The sequence below is a fragment of the Coptis chinensis genome, chromosome 8 (assembly GCF_015680905.1).
Source record: "Coptis chinensis isolate HL-2020 chromosome 8, ASM1568090v1, whole genome shotgun sequence".
In the NCBI taxonomy this organism is placed as follows: domain Eukaryota; kingdom Viridiplantae; phylum Streptophyta; class Magnoliopsida; order Ranunculales; family Ranunculaceae; genus Coptis; species Coptis chinensis.
The window spans coordinates 52292276-52313274 of record NC_141463.1 but is presented as its reverse complement, the minus strand read 5'-3'; the positions used below and the strand labels follow the sequence as shown (position 1 = coordinate 52313274).

The 20999-nt window shown below is 38.5% G+C and overlaps 1 protein-coding gene and 1 pseudogene across 1 annotated transcript; both read right to left on the bottom strand.

The window, feature by feature from the left end:
• Nucleotides 1-853: 853 nt before the first annotated feature.
• On the bottom strand, nucleotides 854-1809 carry LOC147481885 (peptidyl-prolyl cis-trans isomerase CYP63-like). Its single transcript, XM_086579107.1, has 3 exons — nucleotides 1732-1809; nucleotides 1170-1297; nucleotides 854-1011 (listed from the first exon to the last, which is right to left on the bottom strand). The coding sequence occupies exons 1-3, from the start codon at nucleotides 1803-1805 to the stop codon at nucleotides 854-856; spliced, it is 360 nt and encodes a 119-aa protein (XP_086435233.1). The 5' UTR covers nucleotides 1806-1809.
• A 1708-nt stretch (nucleotides 1810-3517) lies between these two features.
• Nucleotides 3518-20821, bottom strand: LOC147481884 (cellulose synthase A catalytic subunit 2 [UDP-forming]-like; annotated as a pseudogene).
• Between the last annotated feature and the right edge of the window lie 178 nt (nucleotides 20822-20999).

Sequence of the window (20999 nt, the reverse complement as noted above, 5' to 3'; positions counted from 1 at the left end):
GCATCATAGCGCATTGATCTTGGATATGTGGAAAGCTTGCTCACTGACTTGCATGGTCAGTTTGTGGAAAAATCGAAACAAGGTGATTTATGAAGAGAAGAAATCCAGTTTTTTGGATATTTGCTTTCTCACTAGGAGAGCCATCATAAGAGCCTACCACTGTTCATCAGGTACTATGAATAATTGCATGATGGACATGAAAGCTCTGCACAGCTTCAATCTTCCACATAAAGCGAGAAGAGCCCCCCAAATTATTGAATGCTACTGGCTTCCCCCAACCCCGGGGATTCTTAAAGTGAACGCAGACGGGAGCTCAAGGGGAAATCCAGGTATGGCGGGATGGGGCATAGTTCTAAGGGACTACAAAGGAGATTTCTTGGGGGAAGCAGCACGGGGGTTGGGTATCGCAACTAACTATATGGCAGAAACTGTGGCAGTTGTTGAAGGAATTCAGAGAGCTTTGGACTTGGACTGGAAATACATTTGGGTTGAATCAGATTCTTCCTCAGTGGTTAAAGCCTTTCAAGAGGACACAGTACATTGGAAAGTTAGAGCTAAATGGAGGCAGCTGAAAGAGAAAGCCACATGGATTAATGTAACTGCAACATGGCGAGAAACTAACTTAGGAGCGGACAGTTGTTTGAGGCATGGAGCAGCATTACAAAGGAGGGAAAGTAAATGGTGGGGCACAAGGCCTCCTTTCATGAGAAACCTGGAGAACCAGTTCACTACCTACTTTCGTTTCTCTAACTAATTTTGGGCTATAATAGGTGGGTACACATATGATGATACTCACACTAGGCAACTTTTACTCTACTTATTCTTTTCCTTTGTACCTTTTCATTTTATTCTTTTAATCAATTACCTTTAAGCAAAAAAAAAAAAAATCGCATGATGAGAACTCCGAACTAGAATCAGATGAACTATCTGGCTTAGAAGTAGAATATCTTCGTCTTTTTCTCCTCCTTCCTCTTGAAGGCTTCTTAGATTTTCCTTTTCTACGCACAACACCTAAAAACATTTAGTTGTAACTCATAAGAAAATCTATTATACGACAAATTATTTAGAAACTGAAAAGCTCTATATCTTTAGTGATAAACAATAAAGCTCTATCAGCTAAGCTAATTGACTCCCTCTCCAAAAAGCTACTCGCTCTGATCTTATCTTACCTTCAAGAAGTTCACCACAATTGACAATTTTCACAAAAAACGCAGGTTCCCCCTGCTTGGAACCTGCGCTTTCAATCTTCTTCAATGTCCGACGGCCTTGCACAAGCTTCCCAAAGACAACATGCAACCTGTTGAAATCAAAAGGGAAACAAAAAAAATATGCACATAAGAGCAACAAACAATACACACATATAGGATGGGATCTATACAGAAAGAGTTTCGTACAACAGGCACCTACAAGATAAACGCAGACAGATATTTGGAACAAATCATTATCACTCATCCGACAGTTCTAACCTTTTAAAAGTTGTCTATACCTTAAACAACTTTTGAAAGTATATGAGGAGCCAGTATTTCTCAAAATAGGATCCTCTTTTGACAAGGTTAGAAATGTCTGAATGAATTGAAAGCTTATAGGGACATCTCTACGATAAGGAGACCATATCCACCAAACACCAGCACCTAAGTCAATTTGTAAGTTCACCAACTCACACTTTGTACAAAACCATATGCATATACATCACGTCCCAGTATATATATAGAGTGGGGTACTGAAACTAACCCATCAAGATGGTGTGCAGCTCTGAAGGTAATGAAGAACTGAGAGTTATTGCTGTTGGGACCAGTATCTGACATAGACAGATAGTGATAAGAGCCCAAAACTGTAGTTTTAACCCCTTAATAATCATACTTTTAGACCAATTATGTGAATAATAAGTAAGAGTTAATACTGATTACGTGTTTTATGCATTTCAGGCTTCAAAGTCCATTATGTGCAGAAATGTGCCACTTTAGCGAGATAAAAGAGCAATGGTTGGTTGCTAAGGAGTTCTGTGATTAAAGGCTAAGATTCAAGAAGACAAAGCCTTTCTAAAGCCCGGTCAAAGCTAAAAAGTTAAAGTCAACGCGGGCAGAAACAACACACAAAGTCAGCAGAACTTCCGAAGACTATATCTTTGGACTCAGACCTCGGAATTAGACCTACCTTATGTCAAAACGACCGGCTCAGAAAGAGCTTTCCAATGGTCCAAGCCTTGACCAAATCAGAGTAGCAGAAGTGGACGAAACATCTGTCGAAGCTAACTGCAGCTGAAGAGCCTATTTTGGACTAAAGAAATTGGGTTTTGGGCTTGATTCTCTGGCCCAAAACATGGCTCCAAGCCCATGCACAATTTTTTGATCTGAAAGTATAAAAACAAAAGCTTGGCTCTTTGTTAATGGTAGATAGTTAGACCTAGATTAGAATTAGATTAGTTAGCCTCCATTAATGAGTTTTAGAACTTAGTTTTAGAATTTCATTTCTTGTTTTAGATTAATTTCTTGAATCATTGAATATCATTCATTAGATAAATAAAATAGTTATTATTCTTGTCATTTCGATTTTTGTTATTTCAATCGATTAGATCTAGTTTTAATTATTGTTAGTTACCATTTCTTAGTTATTAATTAGATTTTAATTATTGTTAATTTAGATTAGTAAATTTCGAATCTTGATATTATGTTTAGTTTAGATTCATATGGAAATGATTGTGGAATGATTCTCAGCTAAACCTCCATTAGAGGGGGTTGAGAAGCCTTGATGAAAGCTTGATTCTGAATATCGTAGAGTCGTCGTAATTTCTATTCCACTCTAGAAACGATTAATTTGCCATAAGAATGGGTTTAATCGTTCACATGCTAGTTATGAATTGGTAGAAATGTCATGTGTAATTAGGGATTAGGGAGAACCAATTGTTCTGCGTAGCAGTTCAATTCGGATTACGACGATTCGTCGTTAGTGAGTTAAATTGAGTTAAGGTGGAATCAATCCCCCCTAATTCCTTATTATAGAATCAACGTAGTATTTCCGTAGTTGAATCAATTATAGTTTGTATCTTGTGGGTAGTTGCATCGTAGTATAATTCCCCCTCGTAAAACTCTCATTAGACTTAAGACCGATTAGTTAACTAGAAAACATCACATGCTAAAGAACTAAGAGTGGAACGAATTTGTTACTCCACTCTATTTCGATAGAATTGAGAGTAGAAAACTTGATAAATCTTAGGCACATAAAAAAGTTTTAGTTTACTTACGTTTTGAGTTTCATCGTTCATTTCGTAGGCGAATTATCTTTAGCATTATCAGATAGCCACGACCATCATGTTTCAAAGTGAAGGACTCATTTGGAAGAATATCAAAGCAACCACTTGTTAACAAGAAGATAAATATACTGAAAAACCAAGAGTGCTTTGTTAGAGACTTAAGAGTAACATATGAAAGACGCACACCAGGTGCAGTCACCTAGCCAATTAAGGAAGTGAGCATCCACATATCAATACACCATCTGATATGGAAGTGACAAGTTTGAATCATACAGACCCAACAAGGAGCATTTTCCTGTTCTCTTTCTTTGGTGACATTTTCCTGTTTTTCTTTCTAGATCTACAACACAGGCAGTAACACCATTTTGGCCAACAGTTGCAGGTCTTTGCAGGGGGTTTCTTCTTGGTGGGGGAATCAAATCCATACAAAGCTTGTGATAAGAGCCCAAAACTGTAGTTTTAACCCTGTAACAGGCATACTTTTAGACCAATTATGTGAGTAATAATTAAGAGTTAACACCGACACGTGTTTTATGCATTTCAGGTTTCAAAGTCCATTATGTGCAGAAATGTGCCACTTTAGCGAGATAAAGGAGCTAAGGTCGGTTACTAAGGAGTTCCGTGATTAAAGGCCAATATTCAAGAAGACAAAGCCTTTCTAAAGCCCGGTCAAAAGCTGAAAATTTTGACGCAGTTTGAAAAAGCAACAGACACAAGTCGATGAGAACTTCTGAAGGCCGTATCTTTGGACTCAGACCTCGGAATGGGGCCAACCTTATGTCAAAACGACCGACTCGGAAAGAGCTTTCCAATGGTCTAAGCCTTGATCCAATCAGAGGAGCAGAAGTGGACGAAAAGTCTGTTGAAGCCAACTTCAGCTGAAGAGGCCTTTTGGATTTCGAAGAATTGGGTTTTGGGGCGATTCTCGGCCCAAAACATGGCTCCAAGCCCATGCACGATTTTTGGATCTGGAGATATAAAAACAAAAGCTTAGCTCTTTGTTAATGGTAGCTAGTTAGACCTAAAACCATATAGATAATTCTAGATCTAGTTTTCAGTAGATTAATTAAGTTTTAGTTCCATTTTCAATTCTTGTTTTAGATTAAGTCTTTGAATCATTGTTCTTGATTGATTAGATAAATAAAATAGTTATTTTGTCAATTTCGATTTTTGTCATCTCAATTTATAGATCTAGTTTTAATTCTTGTTGATTATCATTTTGTAGTTTAAGTAGATTGAAACATTGTTAGTTAATTTAGTTAAGTTAGAATTTTAATATGATGAGTAGTTATAATTCAATGGGAAATGATGGTTTGATGACTCAAGGCTAAAACCTCCATTAGAGGGGTTGATGAAGCTTTGATGAAAACTTAGTGGTATAGTATAGAAACATTGTAGAATCTATTCCACTCTAGAAGGTCGTGATTCGCCATGAGAATGGGTGGACGACCTCACATGCTAGTTAGTATTTGGTAGAAATGCCATGAACACTAGGGATTAGAACTCGAAATTCTTGCCGAAGAGCGTATGAATCGAGATACAAGAATCTATGCTAGGTTATTAAGTTGGATTCGAGGTGGATTCAATTCCCTCTAATCCTTTATCTAGATTCAAAACAATCATATTTCCATAGCATTAAGTAGTTTAAATTCAACATAATCAATTTCATATTGTATCGTAGTATAGCACCCTTCGTAAATCTCTCATTAGACTTAAGACCGACAAATTAGACTATAAAACATTCCATGCTAGAGAACTAGGAGTGGAACGAATTTGTTACTCCACTTTATTTCGATAGAATTGAGAGTAGAAACTTTGATAAATATAGGCTCATAACCTAGTTTAGTTTACTTACGTTTTGAGTTCATCGTTCATTTCGTAAGTAAACTATTTATTTTATGTTTTATCAAATGGCGCCGCTGCCATCTTAGTTGCACTTTAGCATTGTTTTCATAGTAAAATAAGTCATTTTTAAGTCCCATTAAACCTACCCACCCTTGTTTGATTCATACTGTGGTTATCCGTTTTAGTGTTGAAAAATTCCCTGACAAAATTACACTGAGCGCGATCGCGCCTATAAGGAGCGCACCTGCGCCCTATAGCCTGGAACACGAGCGCGACCCGCCCCCATCTTGAGCGCGACCCGCCCTAAAACACTGGAATTTCAAGTTACACGGAGCTTAAACGCTCTATCTGAAAGACCCGCCCTAAGCCAAATTTTTCGGATTTCTACAGGTTTGTTTCGAACTTCGATTTTTAAGTTTTTCAGTGTTCTAACTTGTTATTTACACTGAACACGCATAAACAAGACGTTATTCATAAGCGAAGCAAGGACGCTATCAGGTATTCCTTTCTTCCATACCTCGTGATCTCGGTTAGAGGTTTATACTAAAATATCAAGATTGTTTGGAGTGTTGTCGTGTTTAGACTTAGACTTGCATGAGATTAATTAAGGTCCGGGGAGAAAACACGAACATAATTAACCGTCGGCACAACAAACAAATCTATCGAGTATACCAATCACTACACCTCTAGCTACTATTCCACCAACCACACGGACATAATGGTGAAGAAAAAAGAGACTCCTCTCTCCGACTTTTACAAAGCCTTGAGCGATAGCCCTAAATCTTGCATCGTTCTAGCAGACCCAGTGGGGGATTTTTGAATTCCCCCAAAAATATTTAATTTGTTACCCGTTTTCCATGGTTTAGACCATGAAAAACCTTATCAACACATGCGTAGGATTGAACAAGTCCTTACAACATTCTATCATCCTACGGTTGGTACGGAACAAATTAAACTCAGGGTATTTCCCTTCACCTTAACCGATAAGGCATCCTCTTGGTTAACTGCCCAAGCGCCTAACTCTGTGGACTCGTGGGCTAAACTTGTTCAGCTGTTTATGGAACATTTTTACCCACCCCTAAAGACGGATGAGATGCTTTCCAAGATTCATTTTTTCCGACAAAATCCTCATGAATCATTTTCGGAGGCTTAGAATCGTTTCACCGATCTGCTTATAGAGTGTCCACACCATAACCTAGCAAAAGACACGTTAGTACGTGCCTTTTTCAAAGGGCTTCAACATCACCATAAAGAAGTCCTTGACATAATGAATGGGGGTAGTTTCCTAAGTAAAGGAGCCTCGGAGGCTTACAAATTTTTAGAACATCAAACTAAACGTAATAACAATTAGGGGTAGTGATGATATCCCCCGCGCGGTTAGTTCTTCTTCAACAGTTAAGGCCGCCGGTATGTTTGAGATGAAACCCGATCTAGAACTAAAAAATTTAATCGAATCTCTAACTAAAAAGGATGAGGCTATTTCTGTGCAACAAAAGCCTATCCCCGTCATGAATGTTAACTCCAACCCATGTATTGTCTGTTTGAGTCATGAGCACCCTGAATCCTATTGTCCTCTCGCTTATGAACAATAATAATTAGAGCAAGACAATGTTTGCTCCATTAATAGCTATCCTATTCCTAATGCCCCATGGAGACAACATCCCAACTTTAGTTGGCGAAACAACCAACAAGTTTCACCTCCAAGGGTTAATAACCAAAATGTTAGGTGTTTAACAACTATAATCAAGCTCCGCCTAGGCAAGGACAGGGACAAAGTCAGGGAAATTATAATAATTATAACAACCAAGCACAACCACGACAAGGTTTAGCACAAGGTCAGGGTAATTATAATAGTTATAATACCAATAGAGGTATCGTTCCGGTTAACAATAGTAACTATCACAACCCACCCATAAATAATCAACGTGAGATAGTTCTAGTCGCACCACCTGTGACTACTACACAATCACATCCGGATCGTATAGACGCCTTTATACAGGTTACCCAACAACTTTTCCAATCAATGACTCAATCAAACCAACAGATCTTACAATCCATAAATCAGGGCATACAATAGTTAGCCCAAGAGAAAGCCCAACCAAAAGGCGTGTTTCCAGGACAAGCTATAACAAACCCTAAAACAACAAACACAGCCTTTGAGGTAAACGGAAATACTAGCACGGAAACTACAATCGTAGGTGATCTAAATGCCATCACCACCCTCCGTTCTGGAAGAGTGGTTGATAACAAAGTAACTATGCCTATAGTTACCCTATCAGTACTCCCTACACCGGATATCGAACTAGATACCGAAATAGAAACTGAAGAGCCTACCACTGTAGAGGTACCAGTTAAACCACAACCTAAGAAAACAGAAAGCCAAGGTTACACATCAAGTCGAGCCATACGCGGCTAAATATAGAGTTTAAACCACCGTTCTCTCAAAAATTAGCCATGCTAACCGGGGATACCAACTTTGAGGAGATTAGGAACGCGTTTTCAAAAATCTAACGATAAACCTTCCTTTTCTCGAAGCTATTAAAAGCTACCTAATCACGCTTAAGTTTCTTAAAGAGTTGTGCACTACTAAGCGTAAGACCAACATACCTAAAGGCGCCTTTCTAATTGAACAATTCCTAACTTTATCCGAAAAATAATGGAATTGTTAAGTACAAGGACCCCTGTTTCCATCTATCAGAAATGCACCTTAGGAGATTCCCACACACGACGGCGTTATTAGACACGGGCGAAGTGTTAACTTACTCCCATATTATTTGTATAAACAAATAGGTCTACAGGAAATGCAACCTACAAAAATAACGTTGCAATTAGCGGACAGGTCAATTAAGTATCCTAAGGGTGTAGTGGAAAACGTGACTGTTAAGGTTCATGATTTCTACTATCCTGCTGATTTTGTTATCCTCGATACAGAAGTCGCTAACGACTCTGTACCAATCATCTTAGGGCGCCCCTTCTTAGCAACTGCCAACGCACTTATAAATTGTCGCGATGGTAAGATGTCCTTATCTTTTGGCCATCTTACAGTTGAAGTAAATGTTTTTAAAATGATGAAACAATTACCAGATTCGTCTATAGATAGGGAGGTTAGCATGATCGAGAGCTTAGCTCAAGATTATTTTAACAACACGCTTTCTCGAAAACAATATGTACAAATTCCTTTCTTTTGGAACTTCAGATTTCGTAAATGACTCCTACTTAGAGGAAGTCAACACCATCCTTGAGTCCACACCAATTGTAGACCCTTCGGTTGTTCCACATATTGAGTATGAAGACTTGCTACCTAAGCAAGTATTCATTATGCAAAAGGAAGACCGCGACGAAACATCTATTGATTTTCCTTCCACCCCAGTGCTTAACCCTCTTCCCCCAGAATTAAAATATATTCAACTTGATCCGGATGGTAGTCATTCGGTAATTATATCTTCTCTGTTATCTAAGAATGAAGAGACACGTTTAATCCGGGTGATTAGGGAACATCGGTCTGCGATTGGTTGGTCCCTAGCCGATATTAAGGGAATTGACCCTAATGTTTGCACTCATCGTATCCATTTGGAGGATAACGCGAAGACTTCTCGCGAACCTCGGCCGCGCTTGAACCCTACCATGAAAGAGGTGGTTAGGGAAGAAGTCTTACGCTTACCCGATGGCGGGTATCATATACCCAATCTCGATAGCAAATGGGTAAGCCCCATTCATGTAGTTCCTAAGAAATCGGGAGTTACCATGGTTAAGAACGGAAAGGGTGACTATGTTGTCACACAAGGTCCTATGAAATGGAGGATCCGTATTGATTCTGACGTTTAAATGCTATGACACGAAAGGATCACTTTCCTTTACCTTTTATAGATCAAATGCTCGAACGCCGTAATGGGTCATGCTTTTATTGTTTTCTCGGATGGCTACTCGGGCTATTTTCAGATTATTATTGATATTGATGACCAAGAAAAGACTACCTTCACATGTCCCTTTGGAACGTATGCCTATAAACGAATGCCTTTTGGCCTTTGTAATGCTCCTGGTACCTTCCAGCAGTGTATGCTTCATATATTTAGTGACATGGTAGAGCGCTTTATGGAAGTTTTCATGGATGATTTTTCTATCTATGGAGACTCCTTCACAGACTGTTTGTCTAACCTGTCTAAGGTTTTGACACGGTGTGAAGAAAAGAGCCTCGTTTTAAACTGGGAAAAGTGTCATTTCATGGTGAAAAAGGGCATAGTACTAGGTCACATCGTATCTAGTGATGGCATCGAAGTAGATAAAGCCAAACTAGATAAGATAGCGACCCTACCTAAACCACGGACTGTCCATGATATTAGAGCCTTTCTAGGCCATGCAGGTTTTTATAGGCGGTTTATTAAAGACTTCTCGAAAATAGCTAGGCCTTTAACTAATCTGCTTTTGAAAGATGCAATCTTTGATTTTAATTTTAATCTGACGCAGGCTTTGGAAACTTTTAAAAGTAAGCCTAACCTCGCGCACCAATTATACTGCCTCCCGATTGGTCTAAAACTTTCGAACTCATGTGTGATGCTAGTGACTATGCACGGTTGGTGCGGTCTTGGGACAAAAACTAGATAATAAGTCCATGTCATTTATTATGCTAGTAAAACCTTCAACGATGCTCAACGGAATTATTCAACTACCGAAAAAAAGAATTCTTAGCTGTCATTTATACTTTAGATAAGTTTCATCCTTATTTGGTTGGTTCTAAAACTTTAGTTTACACGCACCATGCAGCTCTTTAAGTACCTTCTTGCAAAGAAGGATGGTAAGCAGAGATTAATCCGATGGATCCTTCTCCTGCAAGAGTTCACATTAGAAATAAAGGACAAAAGTGGGGTCGAAAACGTAGTTGCCAACCACTTATCTAGACTTACAAACGACGATCAAAGTGATTCTGAGTCCATACCGGACTCTTTTCCTGATGAGCATCTGTATGCGATTTTTTCAGCACCATGGTATGTTGACATTGTAAATTATTTAGCGGCCGATGTTATGCCTTATAATTGGTCAAGAAATGAGCGTAAGAAGTTCTTGGCCAGAGTTAAGTTATACTACTGGGATGAGCCATACCTTTTTAAGTATTGTGCGGATCAGATTACTCGTCGTTGTATTCCCGGTGGGAATATAATGAAGTCCTATCGTTCTGCCATGACAAAGAGTGTGGTGGCCATTTTAGTGGGATGAAAACAGCCGCTAAAGTTCTTCAATGTGGATTTTATTGGCCTACCCTTTTTAAGGATGCCCAAGTGCATTGCAAGACGGTATTCGATTTGCCAACAACTTGGGCTTAATCACTAAACGTAATACTGATGCCATTAAATCCAATCTTGATAGTAGAAATTTTTGACGCGTTTGGGGCATTGATTTCATGGGTCCTTTCCCTGTTTCCCACGGTTTCATTTATATTCTAGTTGCCGTGGACTACGTGTCTAAATGGATAGAGGCCCTAGCTTGCCGTAGCAATGACCATAAGACCGTTGTATTTTTTATTAAAGAATATATTTTCGTCGGTTTGGCATTCCTAAAGCCATCATTAGTGATGGTGGAACACATTTTGCAATGAGTTGTTGCATCCCTAGTGAAAAAGTATGGAGTTACACACAAAGTAGCAACTCCTTATCATCCACAAACTAGCGGACAAGTAGAAGTTTCTAATAGGGAAATCAAAAAGATTTTAGAAACAACTGTAAACCCTAATAGGAAAGATTGGTGGTTGCCTATCGGATGCCTTATGGGCGATAGAACTGCTTTCAAAACTCCTATAGGTATGTCTCCCTTTAGACTTGTATTTGGGAAACCATGTCATTTTCCGTTGAATTAGAGCACCGCGGCTCTCGTGGGCTATGAAAAAGCCTTAACTTCAATATTGATGAGGCGGTGTCAAACGCGAAGTTGCAATTGAATGAGCTTGAAGAAATCCGTATCGATTCTTACGATCTCGTGAAGGATTATAAAGCTAACATGAAATGTGTTCATGACAAGCAAATCTTGCGCAAAGAGTTTGTGGTCGATCAAAAGGTCTTGCTTTACAACTCCCCGTCTACATATTTTCCTGTGGAAACTAAAACCCGTTGGTCGGTCCTTTTTAAGTTTCTTGAAGTCACCCCTTACGGGGCAATCACCTTGGTAAATCCCAATGACAACAGTACCTTTCAAGTTAATGGTCAACGGTTAAAATATTTTCACGAACTTCTGTCCGCTGATGTAGAGGAAGTCCTTTTACAGGACCCTGTCTATGAGGATTGACCTTTGTCATTGGTGTACTTCCTTTCACTTCCATATAGTGGTAAGTGCACCATTCAAGTAACCGGGCCCTCCCTATGGAGTGTGTGGCTGTAAGTACCGGATCCTAAGTCCACAGTTAACATAATTCACGTTTTCCACTTTTGCATGTTTTCTCGGTTTTTGAGTCATGTTCCTCTATGGGGTGAATTATGTATTTATTGTTTTTCGTCTTTCTTATAATAAACTAATAAAAAATAATAATAATAATAATAAATTATTAATCATAGAAATAGCAATCCAACAAGTCTTGGGAATTTGACTTTAAACGACCCGCGTTAGAACAAATTTTGTGTTTAAAAATTTGTTTGGAGGTGGGCAATCGGTCTTTCCATCTGGATTGCTCGAACTTTCCATTTGTGTTGCTTAGGCCCATTACTTGTAGTTCAGTTGGGTTGACGTAATCTAAACTTTGATTTCCTTCATTCGCATAACTTACGTCACACACGCACTTCGAGGTATTTTTCCACTTTCTTATACGTCACCCATGGCTGAAATTGAGTGTTTTATGGATCATTGGATTGGAAATTCTCTACTGATCATTTCCATAACTCATTCGCCAAAATCGGGCCAGTAACGAAGCGGCAAATTCAATTTGAAATTGCGCGAAAACTCGGAAAATTTCGGAATTCAAGTTGGGCTTGGGCCCAAACCGGACGCATGTCTGTGCGTCTCCTTCCTTCCCAAAACGCACACTTCTTTCCTTTTCAACCCGCCGGTTACTAAGGTTTAAAACAAACCTTAAACACCAAAATAAAAAAAAAAAAAAAAAAAAAAAAAAAAAAAAAAAAAAAAAGAGAGAGAGAAAAGGAAACCTAACTACACCCACGCCAAGAAATTCAAATCCAACTAAAATCTTCTCCAAACCATTACCACCACCAACCTAACTCCGAAAAACAGCCACCAATTCAAGTAACCACCGCCACCACCGTTGTTTTTAGTTGTTTTTCTTCAAACTCGCCTCCCTCACAGTCTACAAAACCATTAGTTGTCTCAAAAACTTCAATGGTGCTACGACGAAGAATTTTGCCGGAGCACGCGTTTGCTTCCGACAGCTTCGCGCCATTTTACGACGCGGAGATGATTAGGAGGCATTGGAACGGACTGTGGTACTCGAATGAGGAGTTCTATCACTATAATTTGGTAGAACAGTTTTATAAGAAGCAAGAATTGGAGGGGGATAGGATTTTCATAAAGGTAGCAGGAACGAGGAGGAAGTAAGTAACGACGGTTGTTGGTTGAACTGTTAGGAATTACGCTTTGAAAGCAACACGGTAGCGACAATTCGGGAATCGATATCGGAGTTCCCGCTTTGATGAAGGATACCGTCGTGGAAGGTGAATACAATCCGACATCTCATTCGTCCCCGCCAACCACGAGAACCAATCAACCGGCAGTAGCTCGGTGGATTGGTAGGAACGCCCCGGGAAAGACAAAGTCGATGATATCGGCCCTGCAATGTCTGCACGTTCTCTGGATTTTGCAAACGAATAAGTATAATTTCTGCATCCTCGATTTAATGTTTAATGTGATTCGAGGAGTGGGGAAGAGCTTGGCGCCTCTTCCCGTATTGATCACTAAGATCATGCTCTCCTTTAGAGTTGTCGCAAGATCTGCTCCTATTAAGATCAAATTGCATTCTAATGCAAGTATCTATACGGATTGCATCCAAGAGACTTGGCCGTTGTCTGAAGAAAACATGGTTGAGTCGGAGGATGAAAGGGAGGATATGACATGTCTGGATGACGATGCATTAGATAAATGTAGTTCTAATTTAGAACGCATGCAAGTGTTGCAAACTGCCTTGCGTTGCGTTTTTGGTATTTGTGAAGATATCCGAGATAGACAGATTGTAGTTCGAGAGAAGCAAACGAACCTTCAGACGAGATTTGAAATGCTCGAAGGGGTTCAGGACGATATCTTGTCTAACATGGAGACTATCCACCAAAGATCAACAAGCCCAAAGATGCGAGAATCGGACTGAGATGGAAGCTACGTAGCTTTGTTCGAATAGATGCTTCTGACCCATGCCACCCGTGGAGGACTCTGTTTCAGCCGAGTCCGACAGGCATGAGCGTCGTCGTCAAAGGACAGATGGTTCAAGCCATTCTCTATGCCAGGACCAATCTGCATCTCAGGGTCCATCTTCATCACATGGCTAGGTGTTCACCATCAGTTGTGTTCGCTGTTATTTCATGGTTTTGATTGTTTTATTAGTTGGATTTTAATTAAGTAGTTAAATTTAAATATTAATGTTTTTGTTTTATGTTGTTTGGATTTAAATTTTATTTTTAATATAATTGGTTAATTTCGAGTACTGCTTGTTTTTATCATTAATCCCACCTTCCCGACTTGTTTGGGGGTGGTAATATTTATACCGAGCATAATTCGTTATATGATCATCTGCGGTAAAGTTGTCTTGGAGGAAAGGTTGAGAATTTGGCCGATATCGGCATATCTATGATTTGTGTGGTGGTAGCATTAAATCTAGGAGAGTTTAGAAGTTACTATTCTAAATCCAGATAAAAGATACCGGGATTTTTAGAAAATCAAGAAGATGGGTTGTTTCCGTTTTTGGGGTTTGGAATCTTTCTATTTCGGAAATTACCTTTAAACAATTTGGCAACTTGCCGATTCATTTTAGAAGCACAGAACCTATTTAAACCCCCTTCATTCTACACTAACAAACCACACTACACCCCACCATCATCCCTCACCTTTCACTCCAAGTTTTTCCTTCTTTTTCATCCAAAACGTTTTCAAAGTTTTCATACGAAGCGGCGCCGCTGCTTCGTCGAGCGCACGAGCCTTGTACACTTCCGAAAGTTTACTCGAGGCGTGACCAGCCCTGCTGGAGCGCGACTCGTGCCCAAACACTGTTATTGCAAAAACCCACGAGCGACCGCGCTTCTAAGCTTGGCGCACCAGCGCTTCGCGGAACGCGGAAAATTCAAATTTTCGAGGAGGATCATTCGGGATTTTTTTGGAACTGTTCAAAGAGTAGTTGAGATGACATCTCCTATAGTCATACCCGAACAGTCTTTTCAAGATGTTGGGCACCCGAGACCTATGGACATTGGTTCCGACCACGGGATCCCGCAGATTAGGAGGGCGCCATCTATCGGTAAGTGATGACGATTCATATTCACCACGACTATCGCTTATTTCTACGACCACGTTAAATTCTATTGTAATCAGGATGGAGAACAAGAATTCTCCATCGTAGTTGATGACACGACACATCAATTCAATAAAAATGTGGTCGCTTTAGTTTCAGGATTACCAATACCTGATCCTGTTCACACATGGGCATATATGACGGATAATGCATACATTTATGATTATACATATTTCCATGAGTATTATGGGGGAGGCGTATTTCGAGTAATGGACCAGGGGCGATATAGCATTGCCCTTGGTAGCCTTTCCCTAAACGTAGGCACCACCATGTTATTCATCCCGATGAATATTTTGGGGAATGGCGGTTCATTTTCGCAAAACGAGATCGCAGGTGACATTTTCCTCGCTTTAGGCGAGGGACGTCGCCCGATATGACATTCCCCGAAGTTTTAGTCGCTAGTCTTAAGAGAGCCCAAAGCATGAAGCGTAAGTATCTTCTTATGCCTGTTTTAGTAAGCCACATCATGCGTAGTTGTTTACGTGATACGTGAAAAATTCACAGATTGGAAAAGGGTTGAAGTCATGAGACCCACCAATTGGGTGGTTAAGCTCATTGCGAATAATGACTTGGCGGGATGGCAGGTGCGACCTCATTTGGTCGCCCGTACATCCCATCGGACATAATAACACTTAACAAGGTTAGCATTAGTAGATGATAAATGGCGGCAAGCTTGGCAAGTTATAATGGGTGGTAGGATCTTGAAGGAACCTCATCTCTTTAAGGAGGAGGAGGATGCTTAAGCGGGAGATAAGGTAAGTTTTTAGTTTTGTTATTGTCTGCTTATGTCCCAGGCAAATTTAATTCTGTTAACCCCATAATGGGTGGAACTCTTATAGAGTTGCGTCAGTATTTTTATTTCCTATATTAGTATGTTCTAACCTTGTTTTGCAGATGTCCCAGAATTTCACGCGTTTCCATGGTATTTTTCTACCCTCTTTATTTAAATGCTTTGAGGACAAAACATGTTTCTTGTTTGGTGGGGCATAGAAACACGTGTAATTAAGGCATCTGTTAGGATATAGAAATGTATAATATGCATTTGTTTTCAAGTTAAAAATTTTCAAAAACATAAATAAATAAGTTTATGCTATACACTTAGGAATATTGGTATTGTTTTCTTTCTCTATGCTCTTAACAATCTAGAAGTCTCACGTAGCTTTTGCATCAGAATAATTGTTAGAAACTTAGGTTAATATGTAGGTAATAATCTTTGCATCTATCTATAAATATATTACATGAGTATTTATGATTGTTAGCAGTAAGTTTCTAAAAGCTAGGCTAGAGTACTTATTCTACAAAAATCTGTGAGAATATAGCCTAAAAGCCTTATATGAGCGAAACATTTGAGAAATGACACAAGGGAGAAGTAAAATCCGGATAGAGAAATCACACGTCCACTTGCTTGATCACTATGCCATATCCTAAGCGAGAATTTAGGCCCTCTTTGGATCGATATAGCCAGAAATTCAAACCTATGAATTATTTTCCGCTAGTCGCCCCTCTGAGCCTTTCTTTATCCTTTCATAACCCACAAATCCTTTACCCTGTTACAAAAATAAAACAAAATAAAAATAAAATAAAAATAAAATCAACCTACCCAATCTAGAATAAGTCTGAGAATAGAATGAGGAAGAAAAAGAAGAAGAAAAAAACAGGTGTAAACAAAAGTTAGTTAATTGCTTGAGAAAATAAAGAAAAGAAGTTTCCATCCAAAGAAAAGAAAAATAAAAATAGAAATAAAATAAAACTCCAAAAAAATAGAATAAAAGGAGTTAAAAAAGCCAAAGAAAAAAAAAAAAAAAAAAAAATATGGCTAAGGATGGAAACAAAGTGTAGAAGCAAAAAGTAAATAACAAGGTTTTTCTAAGTTACATAATATGAAGACTCTACTATCTCAGACTTGTCCTTTTGAATATCCATTTCTTTCCTTCTTAAACCATCTCCTAATCCCCGCAACACCTAATAAAGACCTCTAGCTCAATTAGGAATAGGTTAGTGTGATAGTAAGTGGCAGATGTGTTTGATCGACTCCGGCTTCCTTGTTGTCATTGAGATTGTAAGGTAAAGTGTGTCCACTGCACACTGGAGTAGCGAAACTTGAGCGGAAAAATCAGAGTGGTTTTCGTCTTGACATTTATGTGAGGACCTACTTAAGGACGCTATTCCGAGTTTTCAGAAACGAACCTGCTAGGCATTTCATAGTATTACTCATAGTATTTATATTTGTATCATAAATGATTGATTATTATGCATACATTAGCTTAGGTTTTTGACTTGGTTATTCCTATTCATTTGCTAGTGAGATATATAGATAGTTGGGACATAAATGAGGAAACAATAGTTTTATTTCTTAGTCGTTGTAGTATAGTTGAAGTTTGTGAGTACCTTCACTGGAAAACTCTTACGAGGCTATAACTCGTCCTACTAGGGAATTCCTAGTGGTTTAAGGCCTTGTTGCATATGGTCAATGCAATCGTACTCAGCGAAACGAGAGTAGTTAGAACTCCATTTTTTGTCACTTATTCTAATTTCTCATCTTTGCTTGAGGACAAGGAAAATGCTGTTTGGGGGTGGTTTGATAAGAGCCCAAAACTGTAGTTTTAACCCTGTAACAGGCATACTTTTAGACCAATTATGTGAGTAATAATTAAGAGTTAACACTGATTACGTGTTTTTATGCATTTCAGGTTTCAAAGTCCATTATGTGCAGAAATGTACCACTTTAGCGAGATAAAGGAGCTAAGGTCGGTTACTAAGGAGTTCCATGATTAAAGGCCAAGATTCAAGAAGACAAAGCCTTTCTAAAGCCCGGTCAAAAGCTGAAAAGTTGACGCGGGCTGAAACAGCACAAGTCAGCAGCACTTCTGAAGGTCGTATCTTTGGACTCAGACCTCGGAATGGGGCCTATTTTATGTCAAAACGACCGGCTCGGAAAGAGATTTCCAATGGTCTAAGCCTTGATCTAATCAGAGGAGCAAAAGTGGACGAAAAGTCTGTTGAAGCCAACTGCAGCTGAAGAGGCCTTTTTGGACTGAAAAAATTGGGTTTTGGGCCTGATTCTCTGGCTCAAAACATGGCTCCAAGCCCATGCACGATTTTTGGATCTGGAGATATAAAAACAAAAGCTTAGCTCTTTGTTAATGGTAGCTAGTTAGACCTAAAACCATATAGATAATTCTAGATCTAGTTTTCAGTAGATTAATTAAGTTTTAGTTCCATTTTCAATTCTTGTTTTAGATTAAGTCTTTGAATCATTGTTCTTGATTGATTAGATAAATAAAATAGTTATTTTGTCAATTTCGATTTTTGTCATCTCAATTTATAGATCTAGTTTTAATTCTTGTTGATTATCATTTCGTAGTTTAAGTAGATTGAAACATTGTTAGTTAATTTAGTTAAGTTAGAATTTTAATATGATGAGTAGTTATAATTCAATGGGAAATGATGGTTTGATGGCTCAAGGCTAAAACCTCCATTAGAGGGGTTGATGAAGCTTTGATGAAAACTTAGTGGTATAGTATAGAAACATTGTAGAATCTATTCTACTCTAGAAGGTCGTGATTAAGCCATGAGAATGGGTGGACGACCTCACATGCTAGTTAGTATTTGGTAGAAATGCCATGAACACTAGGGATTAGAACTCGAAATTCTTGCCGTAAGAACGTAAGAATCGAGATACAAGAATCTATGCTAGGTTATTAAGTTGGATTCGAGGTGGATTCAAGTCCCCTCTAATCCTTTATCTAGATTCAAAAACAATCATATTTCCATAGCATTCATAGTTTAAATTCAACATAATCAATTTCATATTGTATCGTAGTATAACACCCTTCGTAAATCTCTCATTAGACTTAAGACCGACAAATTATACTATAAAACATTCCATGCTAGAGAACTAGGAGTGGAACGAATTTGTTACTCCACTTTATTTCGATAGAATTGAGAGTAGAAACTTTGATAAATATAGGCTCATAACCTAGTTTAGTTTACTTACGTTTTGAGTTCATCGTTCATTTCGTAGGTAAACTATTCATTTTATGTTTTATCAGCTTGCCTTCTGAAAACACAACCTGTTCCAACATAAATAGGTCCATGTATGCCATCAAGCCCTTTCATGTTGATCTGCATATAGTAAAAAACAAGTTATCCATTCTACAAGATCAAGAGAAAAACAAAAACACCAAAATGTGGATGAAGCAAGCAGCATTACGCACATCAAAGAATACAATGTTACAATTTGAATATCTATCATTACGATCAATTCCATCAAACCTTTGAGGGAATTGCACGTAGCAGATCTTCTTCCCTGAAATTGGGTACATCATAAAGCACATGGCCTCTCTGAGTGCCTTACTGTTGTTTATATAGTGATCACAGTCTACATTCAGAAAGTATGGAGCATTGGAGATGATTGTTGAGACTCTCACCTTGAGCAACCGGGCAAAGAAGTAAGTAGAAATAAAGCTGAAATAAATAATAAAAAGAAGTGCAAATACAAACATCAGAAAAATGTTGCTTATTAAAATTCATTCTTACCAGAGCATGCATTGCCCCTGCTTTCTTATGGTGATCAAAGCCTGGTCTTTTCTCATGAGAAACATACACTAGATGAGGTAACTCATTTCCTTCAACATCACAGACGCTATCTTGACCAAGGAAAACATGTAGTTCCAACGATCATAAAATATAAGAGGGAGCTGAAAGATTTTATCAATGGAGTAATTTAGCTGAAAGATTTGATCAAGTAGAACTACCATTCCATAAGAGATCGCATGATGAGAACTCCGAACATAGAGAGAGAAACAAACAAAACTTGGGAAAAAATACAATAAATAGACAAAACACCAGCTGAACTAGTGTACTACTTAACATACCACACACTACACACTGCTCATCAAATGCAAGTTTTTTAGTTTGACATAATTAGTCTTCATAGTTTGTTATTTGCTTTACCTCGCATCATCTTTTATATCGATCAGTCTATAGTCTCCTACCAAAAGATAAAAGATAGAGAGGGAAACGGGCTCATTGCATAACATTGATAAAACGGATGATGCAAGGACTAAGGTTTTAATAATAGTAGGAAACACGATAATATACACATGACTTAATTACGTATCATTCCGGGATGATCCCGGACATTGTTCGTGCCATGGTGTTCCATCTTGCATTGTCCAACCCTCCTTGGGAACCTTCTTTGCCATGTCAACCAAACTATTTATCCGAACCTTAAAGTCTCCGTACTCTCTCTGAAAACAGAATGATGCAATCAAACACTTAATTTGAAGTTGAATTGTTTCATAACCATCAGTAAAACATAGTTGAAGTAGATAACACTAAGATAAGATCGGACAACACATCCAACTAATTTGCCTAAGGCCAACAACATAATTTCTTCTAACAGGGTGCGTGTGTGTGTGCTGTGTCTGGGAACTGAAAGCAGACATACTAGACAAAAATAAACCAAATATGGACAAAAGATTAAAACCTTCATTGCACGTCATTCTCTCACAAAGTTTGGATGGACTTTGTCTTTTAGATAGTCAATCTTCGAGAAAAAGTACCACTTTCGGGGCTCGGGGTTCTATATTGAACTTTTTGCAGAATGGAACCCACTTCCTTGCAAATTCAGACGTCTCAGAAAGAGCTTCAAAAGTAAGCATAGCAGCACCTATAGTACAATAACAGCTATATGTTCATACTTTTCGAAAGCCTCGACTCCCAAGCAAAGTTTTGTACATCCCGACAACTTCAACTCCCTATTAAGCACAAATACAAATGAATAATCAAATAATGCAAACCGTAATTATCAAACTAATTCCTAAAATTATCAAGTAGTAGTTAGAACTAAATGAGTAGCGATTTGGTTCGACATAAAAGTAAATACAAAAAGAGGTGAAGTAAAATCGCGGTTATTCAGTTAGATCATCTGCTTCACTCCCAAACTTTGATATATTTTAAAAGTGAAAATTTTTTAATTGCAATACCCTATACTCTTCCCTTTCCCTCCTCCTTTATCCGGGCTTGGGACCGGCATTGTAAAGCTAGCGACAACTTTACAAAGGCGGAGTTAAAAACTGTTGGCCTGCAAGAAGCAATAGAGAACAATCAGTATGGATATATGAATAATGATCAGTTCTAAAACCTGCAAACGGATTAATAACAAAGCTATGAATAATAAAGAAAACAGATACATATAGCACCAAGTAGAAGAATCTAAACCATTCACCATTCATTGAGTCCAATTCCAACTAACACAACTGCCCAAACACGCATAATTAAAAGGTCTTCAAAATTTAAGTGTTTTCAAACAACAAAAGACTAGCTCTTAAAATTGAGTGAACATCACAACTTAATTATGGAATTGGTTGGCCAAGCCACAAAACTAGAGACAGCATCTTCTATTGTCTTCAA

Excerpts from the sequence above, each read along its gene's own strand:
- LOC147481885 (XM_086579107.1), bottom strand. The coding sequence starts at position 1,805 with ATGTCAGATACTGGTCCCAACAGCAATAACTCTCAGTTCTTCATTACC. Across the intron at positions 1,298-1,731 it reads GCTGCACACCATCTTGATGG|GTTGCATGTTGTCTTTGGGA; the intron begins GTTAGTTTCAGT and ends TGATTTCAACAG. Across the intron at positions 1,012-1,169 it reads TTGTGGTGAACTTCTTGAAG|GTGTTGTGCGTAGAAAAGGA; the intron begins GTAAGATAAGAT and ends AAATGTTTTTAG.